General features: G+C 53.4%; 1 protein-coding gene across 1 annotated transcript; it reads left to right on the top strand.

The window, feature by feature from the left end:
- Positions 1–670: 670 nt before the first annotated feature.
- On the top strand, positions 671–21,092 carry LBH (LBH regulator of Wnt signaling pathway). Its single transcript, XM_089667497.1, has 3 exons — positions 671–871; positions 5,619–5,715; positions 18,471–21,092. Exons 2-3 carry the CDS (start codon positions 5,644–5,646, stop codon positions 18,657–18,659), a joined length of 261 nt encoding a protein of 86 aa, XP_089523623.1. The 5' UTR covers positions 671–871; positions 5,619–5,643; the 3' UTR covers positions 18,660–21,092.
- Positions 21,093–22,841: the final 1,749 nt, after the last annotated feature.

Raw genomic sequence — 22,841 nt, 5'->3', positions numbered from 1 at the left:
GTGATGCAGTGGTGGGGGGTTGTGCAGTTTTTGAGGTGTAGTATGCAATTGGGGTCTTGCATTCATTGTGGGGGTCACAGTAAATCTAAATTGCCTGGAATGTGGGGTCCCTGCGGATCTCTCGGGGGGAGGGGGGGCGGTACTTTCGGGGTGTCTTATCTGCTGTGGATGGGATCGTTGTGTTCTGTATCTGTAATGTACAATCCGATCTGTGAATGGAGCCGAGAGGTGTGATGGCTGCAGTATATATACACGGGGGGGGGGGTGTATAGGAGGGGGTGTAGAAAAGGGGGGGTGTAGAAAAGGGGGGGTGTATAGGAGGGGGTGTATAGGAGGGGGTGTAGAAAAAGGGGGGTATATAGGAAGGGGGGTGTAGAATAGGGGGTATATAGGAAGGGGGGTGTAGAATAGGGGGGTATATAGGAAGGGGGGTGTAGAATAGGGGGGTATATAGGAAGGGGGGTGTAGAAAAGGGGGGTATATAGCAGCCTGGCTCATCTGTCATGATGTACTGCCTCCTTGTAGGTCTATCGGTGGGATGGTGCGGTGGGGGGGGGATGGTGCGGTGGGGGGGGGGATGAGGCGGTGAGGACGGGCTCCGGCTCCTCTGCATTGGCTCCGGGCGGATGATGTCATTCTTCTGTGAAGCTTGAATGGCAATTGGAATCCTCTGCTGATCTTCATTCACAAACTGTATTGATGGATCACTTTTGCCTGCCTTTCACTGAGCGCTTGCTGCTTCCTCTGAGGCTTTCTGGCGCCGATGATCCCAGGAAGTGGGAAGTGATATCTCGGCTCTGGAGCTGCCCGTCCTAAAGAGAAGTCATCGGATTGGGAGTACTGAGATCTCTACAGACTCGTCCTGCCCCCGGTATGCCGCACTCATGTACCATCTCCTGGCTGCAGTTGTTTGCAGGATGCGTGTCGTGTGCGGTCGCAGCGTGTCGTGTGCGGTCGCAGCGTGTCGTGTGCGGTCGCAGCGTGTCGTGTGCGGTCGCAGCGTGTCGTGTGCGGTCGCAGCGTGTCGTGTGCGGTCGCAGCGTGTCGTGTGCGGTCGCAGCGTGTCGTGTGCGGTCGCAGCGTGTCGTGTGCGGTCGCAGCGTGTCGTGTGCGGTCGCAGCGTGTCGTGTGCGGTCGCAGCGTGTCGTGTGCGGTCGCAGCGTGTCGTGTGCGGTCGCAGCGTGTCGTGTGCGGTCGCAGCGTGTCGTGTGCGGTCGCAGCGTGTCGTGTGCGGTCGCAGCGTGTCGTGTGCGGTCGCAGCGTGTCGTGTGCGGTCGCAGCGTGTCGTGTGCGGTCGCAGCGTGTCGTGTGCGGTCGCAGCGTGTCGTGTGCGGTCGCAGCGTGTCGTGTGCGGTCGCAGCGTGTCGTGTGCGGTCGCAGCGTGTCGTGTGCGGTCGCAGCGTGTCGTGTGCGGTCGCAGCGTGTCGTGTGCGGTCGCAGCGTGTCGTGTGCGGTTCGCAGCGTGTCGTGTGCGGTCGCAGCGTGTCGTGTGCGGTCGCAGCGTGTCGTCGCGCGGTCGCAGCGTGTCGTGCGCGCGGTCGCAGCGTGTCGTTGTTTGCGCGGTCGCAGCACATTGTCAGGTTGCTTCTAATGCAGCGTGGTGTGTAGGGATGGGGGGGACTCTGCAGGTTCTTTGGTCTTCAACTTCATTCCATCGGGGCTCCCCCGGGGGCCGTATTGGGATTCTTATGGGGTCTACAAGAGGGAAGGACTCTGAGACAGTTGGGACAGTGGGGGAGGTAGATGGGGCGGGGGAGGTAGATGGGGCGGGGGAGGTAGATGGGGCGGGGGAGGTAGATGGGGGGGGGGGGGGGTAGATGGGGCGGGGGGGCGGGGGAGATAGATGGGGCGGGGGACGTAGGTGGGGCGGGGGGGGGGCGGTGAAAGGTAGATGGGGGGGGGGCGGAGGCAGATGGGGCATCATTGGAGGATGTAGACTATGGGGCTTGTACCAGGAATAACCTAATGACCTCCTTGTGTTCCTGAATCTCTAGTCCTAAAAAGAAAGCTCCCATGAACCAGCTCCAGATGGTCCTCGTTGGGTGCGCAGCGCCTCCGCCCTTCCTCCGCCCTTCCTCCTCCCTTCCTCCTCCCTTCCTCCTCCCTGCCTCCTCCCTGCCTCCTCCCTGCCTCCTCCCTGCCTCCTCCCTGCCTCCTCCCTGCCTCCTCCCTGCCTCCTCCCTGCCTCCTCCCTGCCTCCTCCCTTCCTCCTCCCTTCCTCCTCCCTTCCTCCTCCCTTCCTCCTCCCTTCCTCCTCCCTTCCTCCGCCCTGCCTCCAGACATTTCAGAGTTTTCCCTCCATATATCTGATCATTCAACAAACTGGAATCAAAGGGTTGAGATTGGTGGAGTTGGGCTTGAAAGGCTAACAAATCAGGATATGCTTTATGAAAAATGGAGGCCAAGTGCTTAATGTTGGTGCCTTGTAGGGCCCTCAGTGCCTTGTAGCGCCCTCCATGCCGTTCTCACCTGGAAAGCTGCCTGCATGGAGTTTGTACATTCCCCCTACTATTGAGCTTCCGCCAGGTGCTCCTGTACCTTTGACGACCCCGTAGGGCTGGCTCTCTAACATGCTGTTTTCGCACTGTGGGGCCCTTGGCTTATGGGTTTCTTTGAGTCCAGGGAGTGATGGGTTGGAAAGCGCTCCGGAATATGTTGGTGCCATATGAATAGGTGCTGCATTGCAGAGATTCTCCTGTAGGGCTTCAATGGAGATGTAAGTGTCACTCTTCACCTGGGGTAACCCTCATGGTCACAGCAGCTTTCTGCAGGGTGATTCTCAAGGTGATCATTGTGGTAGCGAAGTGTATGGTGGTCCTCTTGTGTTGGGGTCCTGGTCCCGGCAGAAAGGTGGTCAGTATGGAAGTGAACGGTTTGGCAGTCTCCTTCAGTGCTATGGCGTTAGTCCTGGTTGGATGGTGGTTGGTATGGGGGTGAAGTGCTGTCCAGTGCTTGGTGGTCTTCTTGCAGTATTGGGTTCCTGGCAGGATGGTGGTTCATATGGGGGTGAAGTGCCTGGTGGTCTTCTTGTAGTACTGGGGTCCTGGTAGGAAGATGGTCGGTATGGAAGTGAACGGTTTGGCAGTCTGGTGTTAGTCCTGGTTGGATGGTGGTTGGTATGGGGGTGAAGTGCCTGGTGGTCTTCTTGCAGTATTGGGTTCCTGGCAGGATGGTGGTTCATATGGGGGTGAAGTGCTTGGTGGTCTTCTTGTAGTACTGGGGTCCTGGTAGGAAGATGGTCGGTATGGAAGTGAACGGTTTGGCAGTCTCCTGCAGTGCTGTGGTGTTAGTCCTGGTTGGATGGTGGTTGGTATGGGGGTGAAGTGCCTGGTGGTCTTCTTGCAGTATTGGGTTCCTGGCAGGATGGTGATCCATATGGGGGTGAAGTGCCTGGTGGTCTTCTTGTAGTACTGGGGTCCTGGTAGGAAGATGGTCCGTATGGGGGTGAAGTGCTTGGTGGTCTTCTTGCAGTGTTGGGTTCCTGGCAGGATGGTGGTCCATATGGGGGTGAAGTGCTTGGTGGTCTTCTTGCAGTATTGGGTTCCTGGCAGGATGGTGGTCCATATGGGGGTGAAGTGCTTGGTGGTCTTCTTGCAGTATTGGGTTCCTGGCAGGATGGTGGTCCATATGAGGGTGAAGTGCCTGGTGGTGGTCTTGTAGTACTGGGGTCCTGGTAGGAAGATGGTCAGTATGGAAGTGAAGCGGTTGGTTTTCTCTTGCAGTATTGGGTTCCTGGCAGGAAGGTGGTCCTTATAGGAGCGAGGTCTTGGTGGTCTCTTTCAGTGCCGGGGATTCTCTTTAGATGGACTTTTCCCACACAATCCAGAAACATTTATTAATTCCTTGCCACAAAATCTGCTCCTGAACGTGTCCTGTGGTTGGCACAATAGATTGTAAGCTCCTTTGGGAGGGAATGGTTGGTGAAGAGCTTTTTCCATGCTAAAAAAAACAGCCGAAGCATCAGATGTGCAGGACCTACGCTAGATCATCGGGAACCCACAGTCAGCATTCTAGAACTCGGAACTGTGGAAGGTTCTCTGCTGCCCGGAACCTGTCTGATGGATCTAGAAGATACACCGGGAGTCCTGCTGGGTGTCATGGAATCTCCATTGCTGGAGGTGTTTGATTGGCTGTTGGTTTTTGCTGTTTGCTGACGGTCCTGATAAGGCGTCTGACAACAGTGGAGCCGCATAGTTTCCACTCGTCATTTACATCATCCTTTGTGGAATTGTTTGTTTTATGAGATCGATTCTCCATTGTCCCCTCATACACTGAAGATTGAGTGTCTTGTTTGCTCTAGGTATGAGTGTGCGGGTCCGGGCTCCTTCGGGGTCCGGGCTCCTTCGGGGTCCGGGCTCCTTCGGGGTGCGGGCTCCTTCGGGGTGCGGGCTCCTTCGGGGTGCGGGCTCCTTCGGGGTGCGGGTCCGCGCGGAGTCAGGGCTCCACGTAGTATATGGACCGTTCACATCCAACCCTTCTCAGTCATCGTCGTTACAAGGTCCCAGACCAGGAATACATCCAGTTAGGGAGGTGGTCAGTACGGGAGTGAAGTGGTTGGTGGTCTTCTCTTGCAGTATTGGGGTCCTGGCAGGTTGATCACTATGGTAGCATGTTCTTGGTGGTCTCTTGTATTGCTGGGTTCCTGGTCTGCTCTCACCAAGAACATTCTGGACCCTTGCATTCCCTTTCATTGGACTTTTTCCCACACAATCCAGGAAGGCAGAGTGACCTCTTGTCCACATACTCCAACCTGTGAGTGGGCACTGATTCTGATCTATGGAGGTGGGTGGCCCGGGTGGAGGGCGGCCCTGGTGGCCCGGGTGGAGGGCGGCCCTGGTGGCCCGGGTGGAGGGCGGCCCTGGTGGCCCGGGTGGAGGGCGGCCCTGGTGGCCCGGGTGGAGGGCGGCCCTGGTGGAGGGTGGTCCTGGTGGCCCGGGTGGAGGGTGGTCCGGGTGGAGGGTGGTCATCAGTTGTAGTGACTCTACATCACCCATCCTGGCTGTGGAGGTCTCCAGTATTCATACCGGTGACCATCATCCAGACCATTCTTGGAATGTCACCTTCACCGAGTCTTCCTCCTAGAACAGACTGAGGGTTAGAACTGCAGGAAGGGGCATCTCCCCCCCCCCCCCCTCCCCCCATGGGGCAAATCGTGGCACGGACAGAATGTGTAGAAACGATCGACCTTCCACTTGTAGAAATTGTAACTTCTGTAATTGTTGATCAGGATAACGCGACTTTGGAAATAGCGAGCTGCGTTTTTTTTGGCTGGAATTTTGCATTCTAGTCGGTCCTTTCCCCCCGATGTGCCTCGGGAAGCAGTTTCACCTTGGTGGGACTGAGGGGGAGGGGCTGAGTCACCTTGGTGGGACTGGGGGAGGGGCCATGACCCCTTGGTGGGACTGAGGGAGGAGTTCTGTATTGATGATTTTCTCTTTCTTGCAGCACTGATTACCTTCGATCAGCTGAGATGACTGGGGGGAGGGGTTGGGGCACCTTGGTGGGACTGAGGGGGAGGGGCCAGTACGACTGGGTGGGACTGAGGGGGAGGGGCCAGTACGACTGGGTGGGACTGAGGGAGGAGTTCTGTATTGATTATGATTTTCTCTTTCTTGCAGCACTGATTACCTTCGATCAGCTGAGATGACTGAGGTAATAATGAATACTCAGCCCATGGATGAGATGGGACTCAGCCCCCGCAAAGACTCCTATCAGGTAGGTGGGCGGCGCTCCCCTGTGGTGGTGTATGGAAGGGAGTGACCTTCGCTGGCCTCCTTGGTCAGTTGACTTGAAGGACCAAAGGTCTGCTCAGCAGAGTGACAGTGGCCCCAGCTCTGTCCCATGACCAGGCTTAGGGGGGGGGGGGGGTTGTCAGGCACTTTAGGTGGACGCATTCTTTGCCTGGATCTGAATGGACCGACCCATCCAGCCTCTCCTCCACCCCGCCATCTGAGTCATGACTTGGAGTAGACTCCTCCCCACCATGCACCTGGTATTGGCGTTCCCATTGCAGACTTATGAAGATGTTCCAGGGCTGTCACCCCCGATCCCTCACCACCCCGGATCTGTCATGTGTCTGGCCGAACCCCGGATCTGTCATGTGTCTGGCCGAACCCCGGATCTGTCATGTGTCTGGCCGAACCCCGGATCTGTCATGTGTCTGGCCGAACCCCGGATCTGTCATGTGTCTGGCCGAACCCCGGATCTGTCATGTGTCTGGCCGAACCCCGGATCTGTCATGTGTCTGGCCGAACCCCGGATCTCTCGTGTCTGGCCGAACCCCGGGCAGGCTGGTTCCAGGTCAGTGATGGGAGCTGCAAAGTCGGGGTGACAATCTGGGGCCAAGTACCTTTTTGGTTTCTAAGGTTCCCTTAGTTTTCTCTGACACAGGATCACTGTAATCTCATGCCTTTCTGTGCAACCTCCCTCTCATGCTGTATCATTAGGGAGAGGGCGGAGCCAGAACAGGGAACACCCATTCCTGTGATCCCTCAGGTCCGGGGTCTCCGGGAATGAAGGAGTCGGAGTACAGGGTGTGATTGGATGGCAGCTCGGGGTGAATGGCGGGAGATGAGGTTTCTTAGCTCCGTGTCCTTGGATTTGGTATTTACTGGTCTGCGCCTTTAAATCCAAATCTGTGATGGTGATTGGTGGATGAGAACGGCTTCCCTTCTATTTCACTGGCGGGTGTATTCTAGAATGGGCGACGATGGGGAGGGGGGTGTTATGGGGTCAGGCCCAGTGGTGTGGGGGTGCTGAAGGTCAAGTGCAGTGGTGACAATGGGGGGGGGAGTGTGCATGCATGGGTGTGGCAGGGGGTGTATGAGAGTTCGGTGACAGTGGGGGAGTACAAGCAAGGTTATGGTTGTGGGGGTCTTCTGTGGTGGTGATAGAATGGGGGGGTGTAGACATGGTAATGGTCATGCAGGTGTGGTGGGGGGATGAGGGTTCAGGTGTTCTGGAATGTGTAGGCATGGTGGGGAGGGTGGAGGTCAGCGAGGAACCATGCAGTGATAGGTGTGGTGGGGGGGTTCAGGTGTGGTGGGGGGATGGGGGGTTATGTGTGCTGGAATGTATAGGCATGCTTGTGGGGGAGGCTTGGTGGGGAGATTGGAGATCAATGGAGGAAGGATGCAAATGTCATACAGATATAGGGGGTCAGATGTGGCAGTGACAGCGGGTAGGATATGCCGGCAAGGTCACGTTGGGGGGGGTCTTGTGTGGTGGTAGTATGGGTGTGCAGACGTGGCTGTGGTGGAGAGATCGGTCTGGTGGTGGAATGTGACGGCATTATGGGAGAGTTGGGTGGTTTGGAGAAGATGGAGATCCGTGAGGAACCATGCAGTCATGTACAGATATGGGGGGCAGTGGTGGTCAGGTGTGGTTGTGGTAGTATAGGTGTGCAGATGTGGCTGTGGTGGAGAGATCGGTCTGGTGGTGAAGGTGGTGGAATGTGACGGCATTATGGGAGAGTTGGGTGTGATGGAGATCCGTGAGGAACCATGCAGTCATGTACAGATATGGGGGGCAGTGGTGGTCAGGTGTGGTTGTTGTAGTATGGGTGTGCAGACGTGGCTGTGGTGGAGAGATCGGTCTGGTGGTGGAATGTGACGGCATTATGGGAGAGTTGGGTGATTTGGAGAAGATGGAGATCCGTGAGGAACCATGCAGTCATGTACAGATGGGGGTGGTGGTGGTCAGGTGTGGTTGTTGTAGTATGGGTGTGCAGACGTGGCTGTGGTGGAGAGATCGGTCTGGTCTGGTGGTGAAGGTGGTGGAATGTGACGGCATTATGGGAGAGTTGGGTGTGATGGAGATCCGTGAGGAACCATGCAGTCATGTACAGATATGGGGGGCAGTGGTGGTCAGGTGTGGTTGTTGTAGTATGGGTGTGCAGACGTGGCTGTGGTGGAGAGATCGGTCTGGTCTGGTGGTGGAATGTGATGGCATTATGGGAGAGTTGGGTGTGATGGAGATCCGTGAGGAACCATGCAGTCATGTACAGATATGGGGGGTGGTGGTGGTCAGGTGTGGTTGTGGTAGTATGGGTGTGCAGACGTGGCTGTGGTGGAGAGATCGGTCTGGTCTGGTGGTGAAGGTGGTGGAATGTGATGGCATTTTGGGAGAGTTGGGTGGTTTGGAGAAGATGGAGATCCGTGAGGAACCATGCAGTCATGTACAGACATGGGGGGGGGGGGGGGTGACAGCGGGAGTGTGCAGGTTGGGTCATGGTGCTGGGAATGGAGATCCGGTGGTGGTGACAGTAGAGTAACACAGGCATAGTGGGGGGGGGGGGGTTGGTGTGAAGGTATAGTGGCCTACGGGTGTTCAGCTGTGGTGGAGGGAGGACATGTTGACACAGTGGTGGGAACAAGGGGAGCTCCCCATTTTGATTGGTAGAGAAGACGGCTCGCCCTTTCATTTTTCTGCGGAGAACTTTGTTTTCTCAGTCTCTGGCAGACAATAGAAGTGCGTTGTTCTGGAACGGAGCAGTAAAATTCCATACGTCGCGTTCCTGCTATACAGATGCTACATTTGGCGGTGGCTGACTGACGCGTTGACGTGATGACGTTCGGCAGTCATGTGCGCAGTGTAATGGACTTTATAGCGCTGTAAGCCGGAGCAGATCAGCCGGCTGTGACTAAGCCGCTAAAACGTCAGATTTATCTGTAAATAAAACACACGCAGATGCTGCGTCCGTACAAACGAAGGTGGAGGAGGTGGATGGAGCGGCCAATCAGGATCGGGCTGCCATTGTCCTTGTGCCGGGGGGGGGGGGGGGGCAGGAAGGCTACAATTTCTGTTTGAAGGTGAGAAGTTGTTGCTTATCACACCCAGATATTTCCCTTAATTCCTTCATCCGTGATTGGAGGGTCTGGGTGCTGCGGGCAGTTGGCTCCAGTAGGGGTATTATTATTATACAGTATTTATAAAGCGCCGATAGTTGGCTCCAGTAGGGGTATTATAATACAGTATTTATAGTTGGCTCAGCGCTGTACATTACAAAGGGGGACAGAACATGTGACAGAACAATACCAATACAATGTGATACATGAGGGGATCGAGGGCCCTGATCCTTGGAGCTTACAATCTAGGAGGGAGGGGATGGTGGCACAGGAGGAGATAGCTGTGGGGGATGGAGTGTTAGGAAGAGTGGGGGAGATTGGCAATTAGCAGGGGGTGGGGTAGGCTTCCCTGAAGAGGTGGGTTTTCAGGGTGCGCCTAAAGGGGAGGAGAGTAGGTGATAGTCTGATGGTTTGGGGTAGGGAGTTCCAGAGGATGGGTGACGTCCTGGAGGCGGGCATGGGAGGAGGAGACCAGGGAACTAGAGAGAAGGAGGTCTTGTGAGGAGCGGAGAGTGTTGGGCAGTCTTTGGATATTAGGTCGGTGATGTAGTTCGGGGCAGTATGGTGGACGGCTTTGTATGTCAGTGTTAGGATTTTTAATTTGATCCGTTGCGCAATCAGAAGCCAGTGGAGGGATTGGCAGAGAGGGGTGGAGGACACTGATTGGAGGTCAGTGGAGGGATTGGCAGAGGGGGGTGGAGGACACTGAATGGAGGCCAGTGAAGGGATTGGCAGAGGGGGGTGGAGGACACTGAATGGAGGTCAGTGGAGGGATTGGCAGAGAGGGGTGGAGGACACTGAATGGAGGCCAGTGAAGGGATTGGCAGAGGGGGGTGGAGGTCAGTGGAGGGATTGGCAGAGGGGGGTGGAGGTCAGTGGAGGGATTGGCAGAGGGGGGTGGAGGACACTGAATGGAGGCCAGTGGAGGGATTGGCAGAGGGGGGTGGAGGACACTGAATGGAGGCCAGTGGAGGGATTGGCAGAGGGGGGTGGAGGACACTGAATGGAGGCCAGTGGAGGGATTGGCAGAGGGGGGTGGAGGACACTGAATGGAGGCCAGTGGAGGGATTGGCAGAGGGGGGTGGCGGAGATGGAGCGGTTGGAAAGGTGGATGAGTCTGCCAGCCGTATTCAGGATGGACTGAAGCGGGGATAGCCTGTGGCGAGGCAGGCCGGTGAGGAGGGAGTTGCAGTAGTCGAGTCGTGATATGATGAGGGAGTGGATGAGCTTCTTAGTGGTTTAATGGGTCATTGGTGAAGCACGAGTGGCAATGGGGGGGCAGCCTCTAAAGTGAACCATCGCCTTGACCAAATGGACAAAGGACATGTTTGCAAAGCCTGAAACAATCTTTCTATGGTCAGATCGATCTGTGAGCCCAAGCCTCAATGGGCTGCCAATATTCCCTTTAATTCTTCCATACTTGGAATCCCAAAAGGGATAGCCTGGTTGCTATGGGCAGTGACAAGACCTGTGTGGCCCTGGCCCTCAGTGGTGGGGTACTGCTCTCCTTTCTTTCTTCCATATGTGTTTTGGAATACTGGAAAGGGAGAATCCACCCATGAGCACAGGCTTGGAATGTAGACAGTCTGGTGTCTTTGGGCAACAAGAAATGGTCCCTCTGTAGATTTAGGCCTCTGAGGACTGGAAATATTCCCTTTTTAATCCTCCTTCCTTGGTTGGGAAAGCCTAGTTTTGGACAACAGGCTCCCTCTTCATGCTGCACCTCAATTTTCAGCTGCTATAGATTTTTAAGGGATTGTCTTTGGTTTTCAAAATGTGTCCCTGGAAACTTGTTAAACCTGTATATACCTGATCTCCCTGACCATTTGTCCCACTTGTGGGAACATTCGGTTTCATTTTCATCAACTAACTTGTTCTGAGCTTCTTGAGATAAAAGTGGTGATGGATTTTGGTTAGAGGATCTGGCCTAATATGATCATAGGAAGAGGTTTTGGATAGTTGGTGGGTTCAGCCCAGTATGACCATTGAAAGATCTCAGGTAGTTGGTGGTTTCTACGTGGTATGACAAAGAAATGATCTTGGATTGTTGGTTCTAATCTGATATGACCATAGAAGATCTTGGATAGCTGGCTGTTCTGCCCGTTATTACCCTGGAAAAGATATTGGTGGTTCCAACCTAAAGTGACCATCGGAAGAAATCATGAATAGTTGTTTGCAACCTAATAGGACTATGGGAAGAGATCTTGGATAGCTGGTGTTTCCATCCTGATATGACTATAAGAAGAGATCTGATAGTTGCTGATTCAACCCATGACCACAAAAATATCTTTTCAACCTGATGTGATCCTAGGAACAGACCTCGTATAGCTGGTGGTTCTGGCCCAATATAACCATAGGAACAGACCTTGTATCGTTGTCTTGGCCTGATGTGACCCCAGGGAGAGATTCTGGATAGTTGGTGGTTCTGGCCTGATGTGTCCATAGTAAGATCTTGGCTAACTGGGGACTCAGGCCTGATATGACCCTAGCAAGAGTTCTTGTATAGTTGATGGTTTCAGCCTGATGTGACCATGGGAGAAGACCTTGCATAGTTCTGGCCTGATGTGACCATTGGAGAAGACTTTGCATAGTTCTGGAGTTCTGGCCTGATGTGACCATTGGAGAAGACTTTGCATAGTTCTGGCCTGATGTGCCCCTAAGAGCAGATCTTGGATAGTTGGTGGCTCAGGTCTGATGTGACCCTAGGAAGAGATCTTGTATAGTTGGTTTCAGCCTGATGTGACCATTGGAGAAGACCTTGCATAGTTCTGGCCTGATGTGACCATGGCAGAAGACCTTGCATAGTTCTGGAGGTCTGGCCTGATGTGACCATTGGAGAAGACCTTGCATAGTTCTGGCCTGATGTGCCCCTAAGAGCAGATCTTGGATAGTTGGTGACTCAGATCTGATGTGACCCTAGGAAGAGATCTTGTTGGTTTCAGCCTGATGTGACCATTGGAGAAGACTTTGCATAGTTCTGACCTGATATTACCATAGAAGTTCTTGGCTAGCTGGTGGTTCTGACCCAATATAACCATAGGAGGAGGTGGTTGTTAAAGTGAACCTGTCCTTTCTCCATTTTGTACTTTATAACCTGTACTGCCATGTTTTGGGTGTGCAGCTCCCTCGTGCCCCTTTATTGGCCTGCTCATTGAATCGTGTGCCCTGAGCGCAGGGGGTGGGATGAGTCCTTAGCCTGGTTTATATTCGGCTCACACGACGTGGCTGTATATAGCCCGGTGATCCTCTGCTGCTAAGCCAGGCTAAGCCCATCACACGCAATTCCGCGTCCTTGTCCCTGGAAATAGATTTAATATGATGAGCGTGTTTAGTGCTTCTCATTGGCTTTCAGAGGAAATTCTGACTTAACTCTCTTCGCCTCACTGAGTAACGGAAATGGAGAAACAGGAAGCCCATAGCTGAGGCTTCATCATGAATCGTTCTCGGCAAACTACTGTGGTTTTCTCCCCAGAGACTGAAAGTGAAAATGTGATTGGTCGATATGGGGGTTTTGGTTCCAGTTCGATGTCTGTGGGTCCCATCACAATATGGCTGCCTTCACTGGATAGGCCATGGCTTTAATCTGAGGGCTCCTCTCCCCCCACCCCCGTGCTCTTCTCACCCGTTCCTCAGCAGCCGCCCTTCCCGGAGTGTTATGAATGGAGTGGCGGTCTTTCCGTCCATTTCTCGTATTGTTGAGGCTTAGTTGGGCGTGCGGGCCCCGAGGCAGCCGCCGTTGAAGAATCCAGAGCGCTCACTTCAGCGGCTTTCATGGGTTTATAAATGACTTTTATCTGAATTGGCTGCATGCAGCGTGACCTCCGACAAGACATCGGAGCTCTGATAAGTGGAAGCTGCTGAGATAAATTGTCCAAGAAGACAACGTTCACCGATAAATCTCACAGATCTGAAGGAGGCGGATATGGTGAAGAGAACCGGTCACAGCTCGGCTTATGGAAACCCCGACAATCAATGCCTCCAATCTGATCTGATAAACGTCCCATAGAAAGCGTTCTCTGCAAATAACTGCCGATCCTGCCAGGAATCCAGTGAGACCATCACTTCCTGTGCTTTGTTCTGACTGATCAGTTACATTGTTTCCTTGATTGGAAATGAGTGGGAGGAGTTCTGTAGTCCAGTCCCTAGGGTGCTTCTCCATAGTGAGGGTCTGAACACCTCCATGGAAGGTCTGGTACACCCAACATTTTTGTTCTCTCGGTTACATAAATTTAGCTAGAGATGGGTTTGGACCCCCGTCCGGTTTTAATGGTTCCGGTGGACTGGTTTACCTTTCGTGTTCTGGTGACCGGTGTCACTGGAGCAGAAACATTTGAGTTGTCACCAAAACTGGAGAGAAGGAATCCCTCCATGGGGACCCTTGTTCTGGCATCTTAAAGGGGAATCTCCTCTGCACGTTGATTTTCTTTCACTTCCTGTTGAATGTTTGGCAAAGGAAGTGAAATCTCCACAAACAGGACACACCAAATACAGCCTGACGGCTTTAACCCTTCCCTTCTCGGGGCAAAAAGAGTTCGACTTTACATTTGCTGACCTAGATACTGGATGGGGGGGGGGGGTTCCATCTAAGCTGCTGCTTTTAGACATGCGGCTGTGTTTAGCACTCCCCTAAAAATCTCGGGTGGATTGCTTTTCAGGGGCATTTGACAGGTGACTTGGATAGGTTACCACCAGGGGTGGACTGACCATTTGGAAACTCGGGCACTGCCCGATGGCCTGGGGTCAGTAGGGGGCCCCATGAGATGCCCCTGGTACCTTTTTCATAGGCTTTTTTGAGTTTGGGCAAGGACACAGGGGCCCCATGATCCCCTATTGCCCGGGGGCCTCATGAGTTGTCAGTCCACACTGCGGTGCCCACAGTTGTGATGCGTTCCTGTGCGCTTGAATGGGTTTTGTTTGGCGGATTTATCGGCCAGACGCAGCGGTTGGTCACATGACAATGTACAGTAATGTGGCCTGTGTTAACGTGTGCCATGACGGTCGGGGGGGGGCAGTTACAATGTTACCAAAGTTTAAAAAAAAAAAAAATTGAGATATGTTTACCTGCTCTGTGCAGTGGTGTTGCACAGAGCAGCTCCGATGCTTTTCTTGGGTCCCCGCCAGTGATCTTGGCTCCTTTTGTGTCCCCATAGCAAGCTGTTTGCTCTGGAGGCACGCGGTGTCTGCTCGCTCCCGAACGGTCTATGGAGCCACACTCCATTTGCTTGCACAGCGTGACTTAGCCCCACCCTGCTTCCTCCTGACTGCATTTGATTGACAGCAGCAGGAGCCAATGGCTGGCGTGCTGTGTGCAGAGGGGAGGAGAGATGCAGCGGTGCGCAGCGCCAATCTGGTCTCCCCACTTCCCTTCCAAACAAGGAATGGGGGGGAGGGGAGGGGTAATAGAGAACATTTTTATCTTAAAGCAAGGAATACATTGAGCTTTAGCAGCAGTAAATGGCTTTGAGGCTCGGGCCATGCTATGTACACTCAGGAGCTGGGAGACATCCCAGAATTGGTAGGCATCAACTGGCTCATGATGGACAAGAAATGATCTGGAGGTTTCCAAACGTTTCCTACAAGTCTAAAGTTTTGGCTTTCCATCTATTCATGCCGTCCTCCCTGTGGTCTGCTGGGGTACGTAGACTGTTCTGCACCAGCATGGAGGTGGGGGGGGTGTAAGATTGGCCATAGACAGCGGCCCTGGGGGGGCATTGTACTCCGGAGTGCTGAAAAGCCTCCATTATGAGACGTCGTTACATTCCGGCACAGGATGGGCTTCATGATTCCTTAAGTCAATCTTTCGGCACGTCTTGACCGGTCGGTGACAGGTTGACGTCTTCTAATCTCGGAATGGAATCCAAGTTTTTCAGATGACAATGTCCTTTGTGGGGGGATGGTGGCCCATGAAGGATGCCCATTGTAGTCTACAGCTCGGTAAATCCTCGTCCCTCCAATGTTGGTTGGCCTCCATATGATGGAGGTGAATGGGCACCTTGGCCATCGGATTAGGACTGTTGACTGTCGGGTCTTCACAGGTCCCATAGTTGTTGGTCTGTCAGCATTGACATACTAGCAGGTGACCAATCATTTATCTGCTGCTCCCAGGTGGGGGATGGGAGATGTTGGGTTAGTAATTGGAGGTGTCCATAGATACCAAGTCCATTCATCCCATTGAAGAAGCCTACCTACACTCAACTGGTTTTGGGTCCTTGCTGCCCCCTTGGCACCATTGGGTTTGGTATGGCACACATCTGCTATAGGCCTGGAGAGACTGGTAATGTCTGGGCGTTGCCTATATTTACCCCCAGCACTTCCCACTCTGAGCCAGTCCCAGCACCATTTACCTGGTTCCTGTAGTGCACAGTCCTGATTGCTTCCTATATCTTGTTAGTCTTCCAGAGACAACCGCTGGGGGGTCCGTTCATATTGCCGCAGGCACACCCCCAGAACTACCTCGCCCAAGAGTCCTTTCCTTGTACATGGTGGGGGTTCTTAAACCTGAAGAACGCAAAATCTGGTGCAGCTCTGCATAGAAGCCAATCAGCTTCCGGGTTTTATTGTCCGAGCTTAACAAGCTGGAGTTGGAAGCTGATTGGCCGCCATACAGAGTCTAAGTGATCCAGTTTTAGTAAATCTCCCCCAGTGTGTTGTTGGGAATCCAGGCGGCAGCAGCATCATTGTGCTGGAAAAGATCAATGCCTGTGGAATGGTAGATGGGTGGAGTTCTGTAGTCCAGCAGATGTGCTGATGTTCCCATGTTGTAGGAATATTTATTTTGCCCTGACATGTCCTTGTAGTCCTATTATTCAAATGTAGAGCTGGATTCCTCCTCTGTTACCTCTGCAAGCTCCAACCTTTCCGCAACCTGAAGCTCTAGCAATGCCATAGTAACATGTCTATACAAAGTCTTGGTGCTGCCGAGGGCCAAGGGCCAAGCGTTCCCTCCCTGTCCTGCAGCTTCTGTGCTCCTGGCGGTCAGGTGCCTTCTATGCTCCATAAATTCCTCTGTTCTACCACTTGTGTCCTCCAGCATGTGTGCTCTGCCCTCCTGGCGCCGGCCCCCCCGCGCTCTGCCCTCCTGGCGCCGGCCCCCCCGCGCTCTGCCCTCCTGGCGCCGGCCCCCCCGCGCTCTGCCCTCCTGGCGCCGGCCCCCCCGCGCTCTGCCCTCCTGGCGCCGGCCCCCCCGCGCTCTGCCCTCCTGGCGCCGGCCCCCCCGCGCTCTGCCCTCCTGGCGCCGGCCCCCCCGCGCTCTGCCCTCCTGGCGCCGGCCCCCCCGCGCTCTGCCCTCCTGGCGCCGGCCCCCCCGCGCTCTGCCCTCCTGGCGCCGGCCCCCCCGCGCTCTGCCCTCCTGGCGCCGGCCCCCCCGCGCTCTGCCCTCCTGGCGCCGGCCCCCCCGCGCTCTGCCCTCCTGGCGCCGGCCCCCCCGCGCTCTGCCCTCCTGGCGCCGGCCCCCCCGCGCTCTGCCCTCCTGGCGCCGGCCCCCCCGCGCTCTGCCCTCCTGGCGCCGGCCCCCCCGCGCTCTGCCCTCCTGGCGCCGGCCCCCCCGCGCTCTGCCCTCCTGGCGCCGGCCCCCCCGCGCTCTGCCCTCCTGGCGCCGGCCCCCCCGCGCTCTGCCCTCCTGGCGCCGGCCCCCCCGCGCTCTGCCCTCCTGGCGCCGGCCCCCCCGCGCTCTGCCCTCCTGGCGCCGGCCCCCCCGCGCTCTGCCCTCCTGGCGCCGGCCCCCCCGCGCTCTGCCCTCCTGGCGCCGGCCCCCCCGCGCTCTGCCCTCCTGGCGCCTCCCCCCCCCACCCCCGCGCTCTATGCTCCGTTCAGTTTTTGCCATCTTAAGTCATGAGGTTGTGGAAAATAGCTCGTCCATTTCCTTATTAGCTGCCTCACCTGACCTTTCACAAACTGCTGACTCACACTTTCCACCACATTGTCAGCGAAGATCCACGGCTTCTGCAAACCTGGGACCTTATATGGTGGAAATGTCATCTATTCACCAGAAGTGCCTTCGACTTTGTAGATGATTGAGGTTTACTGAGATGTTTTGTGACGGTAGAACAATGACTTGTAGAATATGTACCAAGGGTGGGCAGGTGAACCATTCACCAACTTGTCTGTTCTATAGTGAAGCTGTGCTCTCCTCCGGGGCATGCTCCTCCGTGCCGATTGGCTCCGTGCCGGGGCATGCTCCTCCGTGCCGATTGGCTCCGTGCCGGGGCATGCTCCTCCGTGCCGATTGGCTCCGTGCCGGGGCATGCTCCTCCGTGCCGATTGGCTCCGTGCCGGGGCATGCTCCTCCGTGCCGATTGGCTCCGTGCCGGGGCATGCTCCTCCGTGCCGATTGGCTCCGTGCCGGGGCATGCTCCTCCGTGCCGATTGGCTCCGTGCCGGGGCATGCTCCTCCGTGCCGATTGGCTCCGTGCCGGGGCATGCTCCGTGCTCCTCCATACTTGTGTGTTTCCTGCAGTTCGCAGTACTGAATCTTCTATTTATCTTCTATTGGACAAAGGGAGTTCCAATGAGGGCGGCAGAAAAGGTTTGGCTCAGCTTGTCACTATTCGTATCCCATTGGTTGGTAGCCCCAGAGATATTTCTAGATTTGACATTCGTCACTAGCAGTCTGAGCCAAGATCTGTGCATGGAGCCAATGTTCTTAGAACAAAGAACAATGGCCAAGAAACATCAGTACCCCTTCTCCAGCCTCCCAATGGCCCCATGTTCACCAGGTTCCACTCTGTCAACACATGGGGCCCTTAAAGCAGGCCAGCTTGTGTTCTGTCTGGAATGAAGGCTTCCTGCACACTCAGATGTTTTGGCAATGTAAGCTAACTGGGGCAAACTGCCCGCTAAGTGACAACTTTCTTTTTACCCAGAAGTATGGTTCACCAATCAAGAGCATGGAGGTTGCATTGAATTATGAGGGTGCAGGCTCTACCAGAAACTGACATGGGATTATGAAAAGATCTGTTTTGAAGGGAACATTCCATGGTCAATGAGCTGCCATTATGGTGCAGGTTCGGAGGTGGCTCCTGGCCTCCTCTGCCTTGGAAGTCTTTCACCTGGGAGAAGGAAGGTTGAATTTTCAGACCTTGGTTTCATGGTCATCAGCCAGCAACCGTTCTCCAGTAATGGTAATGAGACCTTAGGGTTGCTTCTGATAACCTGAACATGTTTGCTGCCTCTGGCTTCATGCTTTCACATACCTGGAGCAAGCACACAGCAAAGGAAGATGGAACCTCAGAGTTCTGTATTTTTTCTGGGTGGTTTAGAACATTGAAGCAAGTGTAAATATGATGGCCCAGGCGCTAGTTTTATAGTAGCAGACCAGCAATGGCCGTATTTATATGTATAGTAGTATAACAACTTGTTACATGTTTGGACCTTTCTAGTCTCCAGTGTATGTCAGGCATGTGCAAAGCACTTAAAATGTTGGGCGGTTTCTTTGACAATGTTGCATCATTCGACCTCCTAAGTGGTGATGGTTTTCTAAGTCTTGGAACAGAAGTGGGTCACCTGATGATCCATCCACTAGGTTGACTTATTTTGTAGAGGTGGGGTTAGCGGGGAGTTCTTGGGAATTACCGATGAACATTGAGGTCTTGGCACTCATATCTTTTTGTTTTCTCCTTTTTTCAGATCTTCCCAGATCCTTCAGACTTTGAACGCTGCTGCAAACTCAAGGACAGACTCCCCTCCATTGTGGTGGAGCCCACAGAGGGAGATGTAGAGAGCGGGGAGCTGCGATGGCCACCTGAGGAGTTTCTGGTGGAGGAGGAAAAGGAATCCAGCTGCGACCCAACACAGAAAGAGAACAAGGAGCAGTAACTCTGCCGCTGGAGATATAACAAATACTTTGTCATTTGGAAGTGAGGTCGATCCATGGCTCGACTAGCAATTTGTTACAGAAGAATATTCTTGATGACAAATTCAAAAATGCACCTGTGAGACTTTTTTTAAATTTTTTCTTTTAACCTTTTGTGGAAGAATCCAGCCTTCGATGTGATCAAAAGCACGGAGTCTCGAAGAAGTGTTTGCTTTATTGTCATTAGAGATTACTGTCTGGAGTTTTCCTAAACCTAGAAGCACCAGTAATGTTCCTTCAAGTTGCTGAAACAAGATGGAACTCGTATGGCAGCAAGGAAGCTAGTACAGGAACTGCTTTTTCTGCATCAAGAAGTCCAACCAGTCATCTCCTTCCACCTGAATGTTAACCCGTGCTATCTAGCAACAAGTATCCAGAAAGACTGCTTAGAGTCTGATGTCCATTAGTCTACATCAACCAAAGTGGACTTGCTGTGCAGCATGGCTCCACTCGACTTGTCTTGGCATCAATAAGTGTTGTATCTTTGTAACCAGCTAAATAGTGGAAATCTTGTCTGTGTCGATGGCAGTTTTCATCAGTGTGTACAGGAATGCATTGTTGTCACGTATTTGTATCCTGTACTGTTGCTCGGCAGTCTGTAGATCCTTTTCCAACATGAGCATCGTAGACCAATTTTTAGGATGAACCTAATATCTTTCGATAATTTTTCTGGTGAAGTAGCCACTAGGCCTTTGCAATCTGAACCATGTAGATTCAACATGACTTGAGCTTCCTGCCTAAAAGTAGGTATCCACAAATTTCATCGGGTTCCAATCTCCCTCCCCCACTTCTAGGTTTAATCTAATCCTCTGGAAATCCTGCTTGGCACTCCACCAAAGTCTTTCCTCTTAAAACTCAAGTGTTGTGTAGAAGCTCTACCCCAACTCTGATAATTCCATGGATGAGATCCATGAAATGGAAAGAGTTGGTGCAGTTTTTCTAGTCCCTCCATGGAGGATGTCCATGAAATGGAAAGGGTTGGTGTTTGGTAACTCCATGGAGTATGTCCATGAAATGGAAGGGGTTGATGGTTTCTTTGATAATTCCATGGATGAGATCCATGAAATGGAAATAGTTGGTGCATTTTTTCTAGTCCCTCCATGGAAGATGTCCATGAAATGGAAAGGGTTGGTGTTTGGTAACTCCATGGAGTATGTCCATGAAATGGAAGGGGTTGATGGTTTCTTTGATAATTCCATGGATGATATCCATGAAATGGAAAGAGTTGGTGCAGTTTTTCTAGTCCCTCCATGGAGGATGTCCATGAAATGGAAAGGGATAGTGCACTTTAACCTTGGAGGCAAAGTGAGTTGGCTCCTCCTTCCATGATGATCTTGGAAAAGCTTCTTTGGAGCTCTTTTCTGTTTGCCAAGCAGCATCTGAATAGTGAAAAAGTAAAAATGTATTTGGTTTATTGGGTTGGGTAGGGGATCTAAAAGTGGTGGTTTATTGGGTTGGGTAGGGGATCTAAAAGTGGTGGTTTATTGGGTTGGGTAGGGAATCTAAAAGTGGTGGTTTTAAAGTCTGCTCCTAAAGTCCACAGTCGTTGGCATGCACAGGTTTGTGTCGGTGGCCATGCCATAGACCTGAGCATGCCGGACAAATTTTGATGGGTGCAGTCATTCAGTGATGACATCTGGCGACACGTTGGCTTTGGGAAGTGATGGTTTTAGTTCTGTACGTTGATGTGCATTTGGCTTCAATCGTCCGAAGCGCAGGTCCCACGTATTGTGCTCTTGAAGGCAGCAGTCACTTAAATCCGCCACAAGACAATATTTTCCACGTTCAGTCAGCCGTGATCTGAAGACCATTCAGGGTCTGGCATTGTTTGCCTATAAAAGAACCCTCTTCTTGCTCTCTCAGGCCCTCGTGGATGAATCTGATAAACCATGACAGGTCTAAAAATAAATGCATCCGGTTCTTTCTACAAAGTCCCACATTCACACTGCAAAAAAAAAAAAATGCCTTTCACAAGACCCCCGGTGCCCTTCATAGTCGGCCTTCTATTTAAAGCTTCCTCGTTTTTCCTTCTCCCCGTCCTTTCAATTGAACAAATACCTCAATCTAAAACCGCTGGTGGCTACGGAGGAAAGATTGCTACACATAGATGGTTCCGTATTCCCGTGTGTTTTCTAGAATTTGTTTTTCCAGATATAGCAATAACTTGTCTCTGCTTTGGTCAATGTAAAGCTTTTTTCCATTTGTGTATCTTGCTAGCGACGCATGTGACCTGTCCATGGAGAAGATCTTTTATCTGTAGGAATTGCGTCTTCGTCACCAGCTGATCCGTCTCCAGGATTTTGTGTTGTGATCCTGTTTTTATTATGGGCTGTTTTCAGTGTTAGAGATGTAATGGGGGCGGCGGATGACTCCTAATATACAGGGGGGGCGGCGGATGGCTCCTAATATACGGGGGGGGGGGGCGGCGGATGGCTCCTAATATACGGGGGGGGGGGGCGGCGGATGACTCCTAATATACAGGGGGGGGGCGGCGGATGACTCCTAATATACAGGGGGGGCGGTGGATGGCTCCTAATATACAGGGGGGGCGGCGGCGGCGGATGACTCCTAATATACAAGGGGGGCGGCGGATGACTCCTAATATACAGGGGGGCGCTGGATGGCTCTCAATTACACCAGTGGGGGTGACAGATGACTCCTAATATACAGGGGGGCGGCGGATGGCTCTCAACACCAATGGGGGCGGCGGATGACTCCTAATATACAGGGGGGTGGTGGATGGCTCTCAATTACACCAGTGGGGGCAATGGATGGCTCTCAATTACACCAGTGGGGGCAATGGATGGCTCCTAATATACATGGGGGGCGGCAGATGGCTCTCAATAACACCACTGAGGGAGGAGGATGGCTCTCAATAACATATATGGGGGCGGATGATTGCTCCTAATAACATATGGGGGGCGACGGATGGCTCTCAATAACACCAATGGGGCAACGAATGGCTCTTAATAACATACGTTGGGGGGTGGATGGCTCTCAGTAACATGTGTGGGGGTGGCAGATGGCTCAGTAATACAAATGGGGGCAGTGGACTGCTCTCGGAAACACGTATGGGGGGCGGCGGATGGCACTCAGTAACATGCATGGGGGCGGCGGATGGCTCTCGGTAACATGCATGGGGGCGGCGGATGGCTCTCGGTAACATGCATGGGGGCGGCGGATGGCTCTCGGTAACATGCATGGGGGCTGCGGATGGCTCTCGGTAACATGCATGGGGGCTGCGGATGGCTCTCGGTAACATGCATGGGGGCGGCGGATGGCTCTCGGTAACATGCATGGGGGCGGCGGATGGCTCTCGGTAACATGAATGGGGGCGGCGGATGGCTCTCGGTAACATGCATGGGGGCGGCGGATGGCTCTCGGTAACATGCATGGGGGCGGCGGATGGCTCTCGGTAACATGCATGGGGGCGGCGGATGGCTCTCGGTAACATGCATGGGGGCGGCGGATGGCTCTCAGTAACATGCATGGGGGCGGCGGATGGCTCTCAGTAACATGCATGGGGGGGGCGGCGGATGGCTCTCGGTAACATGCATGGGGGGGCGGCGGATGGCTCTCAATGACACAAATGAACTCGTCTGTCTCCAGAAGCCCAACAGAGCGTTCAGCATCAACCAGCCCCTCAGAATTGGTGGAAGAATCGTATTTGGATTTGTCTCATTTTTTGTTTTTTGGAGTATTGTATATTTCTGGTTGTTACAGATGTCTGCGAACAAAAGCACTCAGTCAGCTGTTGTAATATAGTATACATATATATATTTCTGTAATTTGAGGCTCAGGGAGAAGCTAGCTTTTCTTTTTTTTTTCAAAAAATTTTTTTGTCACTGTGACATTTGTAAATAAAAGTTTGAAAATTTGCTTTCCAAGCCACTGTGTAGAAGGTTTATTCTCTTCCTTGCGGAGACCCGAGCAACCGATCCACTTCCTGGCGGAGACCCGAGCAACCGATCCACTTCCCGCCTGTCAGTCCCAGTAGGGCGGGCTAGAGATTGCTATATACTCCCAGTAGGGCAGGGCTAGAGATTGCCATATACTCCCAGTAGGGCGGGGCTAGAGATTGCTATATACTCCCAGTAGGGCGGTCTAAAGGTTGCTATATACTCCCAGTAGGGCGGGCTAGAGGT

This window comes from Staurois parvus, unplaced genomic scaffold, assembly GCF_062004578.1.
Source record: "Staurois parvus isolate SC_StPar_1 unplaced genomic scaffold, SC_StPar_1.0 ptg003296l, whole genome shotgun sequence".
Lineage (NCBI taxonomy): Eukaryota > Metazoa > Chordata > Amphibia > Anura > Ranidae > Staurois > Staurois parvus.
The sequence above is the reverse complement of the archived record's forward strand: the minus strand, read 5'-3'. Positions and strand labels throughout refer to the sequence as shown.